Genomic DNA, 4,692 nt, shown 5'->3' with positions numbered 1-4,692 from the left:
ATGCACCATTTTGAGCGTGGCCGTTGCCAGTACCGCCTGACTGGCTCCCGTAGGATTTTCGAGCGAGATCGTTGCCAGTGCCCCTGGATTGGCTTGTGCGGGTGGCACATAAAAGACACCATTTCGAGTGTGGCCGTTTTCGTGCGGGTGACACGTAAAAGCACCCACTACACTCTCTGAGTGGTTGGCGTTAGGAAGGGCATCCAGCTGTAGAAACTCTGCCAAATTAGACTGGAGCCTGGTGTTGCCATCCGGTTTCACCAGTCCTCAGTCAAATCGTCCAACGCATGCTAGCATGGAAAGCGGACGTTAAACGATGACGATGATGATGATGATGATGATATATGTATGTATATATGTGTATGTATGTATGTGTATATATATGTGTATGTATATATATATGTATGTATATATTTATGTAAGTATGTATATCTATTTGTATCTATCTATATATATATACGCATGCAGACTTATAAGCACATAGACATACATGCCTACACTCGCTCACACACACACACACACACGTTTTTAGATAACAACAGACAGACGAACAGACAGACAAACAGCCAGGTAGGCAGGCAGGCAGAAAGAGACAAGTCAAGCAGAGAGAGAAATGGAGAGACAGATGAATGTACTGACCTGCTCTCATTCAGTTTCGACTCAGTCTTGTTATCATCAATTGTGTGTTTCTGCAATGAAGATGACGATAATGATGATGAGGAGGATAGTCTTTTCCCTTCCTTATTTATCACAGGTTTCTTGTTTTCCGATGAAAGGGGGGTTTTATTTCTGTCTTTCAGTGGAGTGGAAGAACTTGTGAACAAACTGGATGGCCTGGTCTTACTGATTTCGGCACCGTTAATGTTGTTTCTTGGAGTTTGGTATGTTTCCTCGCTTTTCGGAGTTTGCTCTTTATCAGATTCTTTCTCTGTTGGAGATTTCACACAGTCAAACTTGGAAAAAATGCGACCAACTGTTTTTCCAGAGAAATCTTTGAGCCAAGGTGGGTCTTTCTGAACTTTGGTATCAGATTTTTTTTCTACGAAAGGATAGAGGAAAGAAAAAAAGGAAAGACAAAAGATGCAAATTAGATGATGATGATGATGATGATGATGAGAGAGAGAGAGCTTTCATTTTTGGTTCACTTCAGAATGGAAGCATTTTGGAAACGTGTAAAAAAAGATTGATTTATCAAAATGGTTAGTTAAAAATGTAATTTGAAATTAATGGTGTAGTTATGGGAGATTTTTATTGGAATGTGTAACAGTGAATTTCTTCATAAAAACAGAACAAATTTAATGAAAAAAATAACTTTTATAACGAAGATAAATTAATTACTGAAAAGGAAACCGTGTCTGATTCTTTTGCAAGTTTTAGGATCCTGGAATTCTTCAGTTTAAGAGGAGAAAAGGAAAAGAAAAGGAAGGAAGGAAGGAAGGAATGAAAGAAAAAGAACGAAAGAAAGAAAGAAAGAAGGAACGAAGGAACGAACGAAGGAAGGAAAGAAGGAACGAAAGAAGGAAACAAAGAATGAAAGAAGGAATGAAAGAACAAAAGAAAGAAGGAACGAAAGAACGAAAAAAGAAAACGGAACGAAAGAAAGAACGAAGAAAGAAAGAAAGAAAAAGAAAGAATGGAAGAAAGAAAGGAAGAAAAAAGAAAGAAAGAAAGAAAGAAAACAGATCTAAATTGAAAAAGAGAAAGAAATTAAATGTTATTTACCAAGATGAACAAAAGAAGTCGATCGCCTTGATTCTAGATTCTTAAATAATGGTGCTTTCAGAGACAAACTGTTATCTCTTGGAGACTTTTCTTTTGCATTCTCGGGAACCTTTCGAAGAACAGATTTTACATCAAAGGAATAATTACTTTCAGAAATTGATTTTGGTTTTTTGTAATCTTCAATGAAAAGATTTTCACTTTTGTCATTTACAGAAGAGTCATCTTCTGTCTTTGACAATTCCTTTTCATTCAATGCTTCCGGTTCTACCAAATTCTTATAAATTTGTCTTTCAATACTTGATTTCGTTCTCAAAATTCTTGGACCTTTAGAAGATTCAGTCAAATTTCCATTTGAGGTACCCTTTCGGCTTATTCTTGTATTCAGTTCGTTCAGGCTGTTTTGCCAGTTTTTGTCGACGTTCTCGTCAAGGGCATTTTCGGTGTTATTCTTGTTTGCTCCTTTACGTAAATGTGGAGGCTTGAACCTTCTCAAAGGCACTTGGGGCTCAACCGATTCCGGTACTGGTGCTGGTGATGAGAACAGCTCTGGTGAAGATAACGGTGGTGAAGACAATAATGGTGGAGGAGAAAGCTCTTCTGGTGATTGCTCTAATGGTTCAGGTGTTTCAATGATTCGCTTGGAAGATAACGATTTTTCTGTCTGTGGGTTTGTCTCATTGATGTAATTGTTTGGTTCAGTATTTTTGTCGCTGTCGTTGTTGTACAAGTTTCTTGAGCGAACGGAAGACTGGGTGCCAAACACAGCTTCGTTCTCCAAATTCTTTTCCCTTTTCAGTTGTAATCCGGGATCTCCATATTTATCAGACACCTTTGGAAGGTAATCAGTGATCTTTTCAGGGACCTGAAAGAGAAAGAAGTTAAATTCCTGAATTATATATTAAGAATGCAATGGAAAAGAACAACAAAATTTGCAATTGTGATCACCGTATATTTGATCAATAGGAAGGAAGGAAGGAAGGAAAATAAATAAAGGAAGAAAGGAAAATAAATAAAGGAAGGAAGGAGAAGGAAGGAAGGAAAAAAATAAAGAAAGAAAAGAAAATAAAGGAAGGAAGGAATTAATAAAGGAAGGAAGGTAGGAAGGAAAATAAATGAAGGAAGGAAGGAAAATAAAGGAAGGAAGGAATTAATAAAGGAAGGAAGGTAGGAAGGAAAATAAATAAAGGAAGAAAGGAAAAAATAAAGAAAGAAAATAAAATAAAGGAAGGAAGGAATTAATAAAGGAAGGAATTAATAAAGGAAGGAAGGTAGGAAGGAAAATAAATGAAGGAAGGAAGGAAAATAAATAAAGGAAGGAAGGAAAATAAATAAAGGAAGGAAGGAAGAAAGGAAAAAATAAATAAAGAAAAGAAAAGAAAGGAAGGAAGGAATTAATAAAGGAAGGAAGGTAGGAAGGAAAATAAATGAAGGAAGGAAGGAAAATAAAGGAAGGAAGGAAGAAAGGAAAAAATAAAGAAAGAAAAGAAAATAAAGGAAGGAAAGAATTAATAAAGGAAGGAAGGTAGGAAGGAAAATAAATGAAGGAAGGAAGGAAAATAAATAAAGGGAGGAAGGAAAATAAATAAAAGAAGGAAAAAAATAAATAAAGAAAAGAAAATAAAGGAAGGAAGGAATTAATAAAGGAAGGAAGGTAGGAAGGAAAATAAATGAAGGAAGGAAGGAAAATAAATAAAGGAAGGAAGGAAAATAAATAAAGGAAGGAAGGAAGGAAGGAAAAAATAAAGAAAGAAAAGAAAATAAAAGAAGGAAGGTAGGAAGGAAAATAAATGAAGGAAGGAAGGAAAATAAATAAAGGAAGGAAGGAAGGAAGGAAAAAATAAAGAAAGAAAAGAAAATAAAGGAAGGAAGGTAGGAAGGAAAATAAATGAAGGAAGGAAGGAAAGGAAGGAATGAAGGAAAGAAATAAAGGAAGGAAGGCAGGAAGGAAGAAAGAAAAGAAAAAGGAAGGAAAGAAGGAAGGAATAAATGAAAGAAGAAATCAAGGAAAGGAAGGAAGGAAAAGAAAGAGAGAAATATATTTGCCAACGATTGTCAAATATATCTTCCATGTTTTACCGGTTTCAGTCATTAGATTGCAACCATACTGGTGTAATGCCTTGAAGAATTTTAGTGAAACAAATTGATCCCAGCAAATATTTCTTTCTTAATTTTTTTTTTTTTTTGTCTGATACTTATTCTATCGGTCTCTTCAGCTGAACTGCTAAGTTACAGGGACATAAACCTACCAACACCAGCTGTCAAGTGATGGTTGAGGACAAACACAAATGAAACATTGATTTTTTTCAGATACTGGGCAGCTGTGAATGGGATAACTATGGCAGCATCCGGCAAGGCAGGCCCCTCCCCTCAGACCCAGGCATCCACTGCCTGCCACCGTCTTTCACTTTCAATCATCAGTTGTGTTTGAATGAAAACAGTGTTGAAAAGTATAAATCTGACACACGACCAGATCGACTTACAATCTGTCACTCAGAACGGAACTTAGTCATAAGTCAAGGAGAAAGTGTACATATTAATATATATCATCATCATCGTTTGACATCCGCTTTCCATGCTGGCATGGGTTGGACGGTTTGACTGAGGACCGGGAAGCCAGGGACCAATGTGAGAAATTTAGTTGCTATTTCTAACAGGTGTAACAACAAATGTAAAGTCTCACTTCATGATGGTGATAATGACGATGATGGTAATTGTGGTATGGTTGAAGAGGTGGTAATGGCGGTGGTGATGATGATGATGGTGGTGGTGGTAGTGGTGGTGTTGAAGATGTAGTGGTAATGATGGTGGTGGTGGTGTTGGAGATATTATTGGTCTTTGGAGACAGTTTTTGAAATGAAAAAATGTTTTATATGCTATCAAATATGGTAGTTGTTGAAAGATAATGTTTAATGAGAAAAAAAAGACGGGAGACTCAAGGCTGGAACATTTAATGTCAATTAGGGTTGAAGT

At 36.3% G+C, this 4,692-nt stretch overlaps 1 protein-coding gene across 1 annotated transcript in view; it reads right to left on the bottom strand.

Moving 5' to 3' along the window:
• Positions 1-4,692, bottom strand: part of LOC106873093 (myb-like protein A) — a 163,354-nt gene that overhangs the window by 11,827 nt on the left and 146,835 nt on the right. The window contains exons 6-7 of the mRNA XM_052968416.1: positions 1,723-2,584; positions 640-1,039 (exon numbers count right to left, since the gene is read on the bottom strand). Of these exons, the coding sequence (XP_052824376.1) occupies positions 640-1,039; positions 1,723-2,584 (1,262 nt within the window). The remainder of the gene's footprint in view (positions 1-639; positions 1,040-1,722; positions 2,585-4,692) is intronic.

Source organism: Octopus bimaculoides, chromosome 6, assembly GCF_001194135.2.
Source record: "Octopus bimaculoides isolate UCB-OBI-ISO-001 chromosome 6, ASM119413v2, whole genome shotgun sequence".
Classification (NCBI taxonomy): domain Eukaryota; kingdom Metazoa; phylum Mollusca; class Cephalopoda; order Octopoda; family Octopodidae; genus Octopus; species Octopus bimaculoides.
Note: the sequence above shows the minus strand (reverse complement) of the source record. Positions and strands in the feature narration are given on the sequence as shown.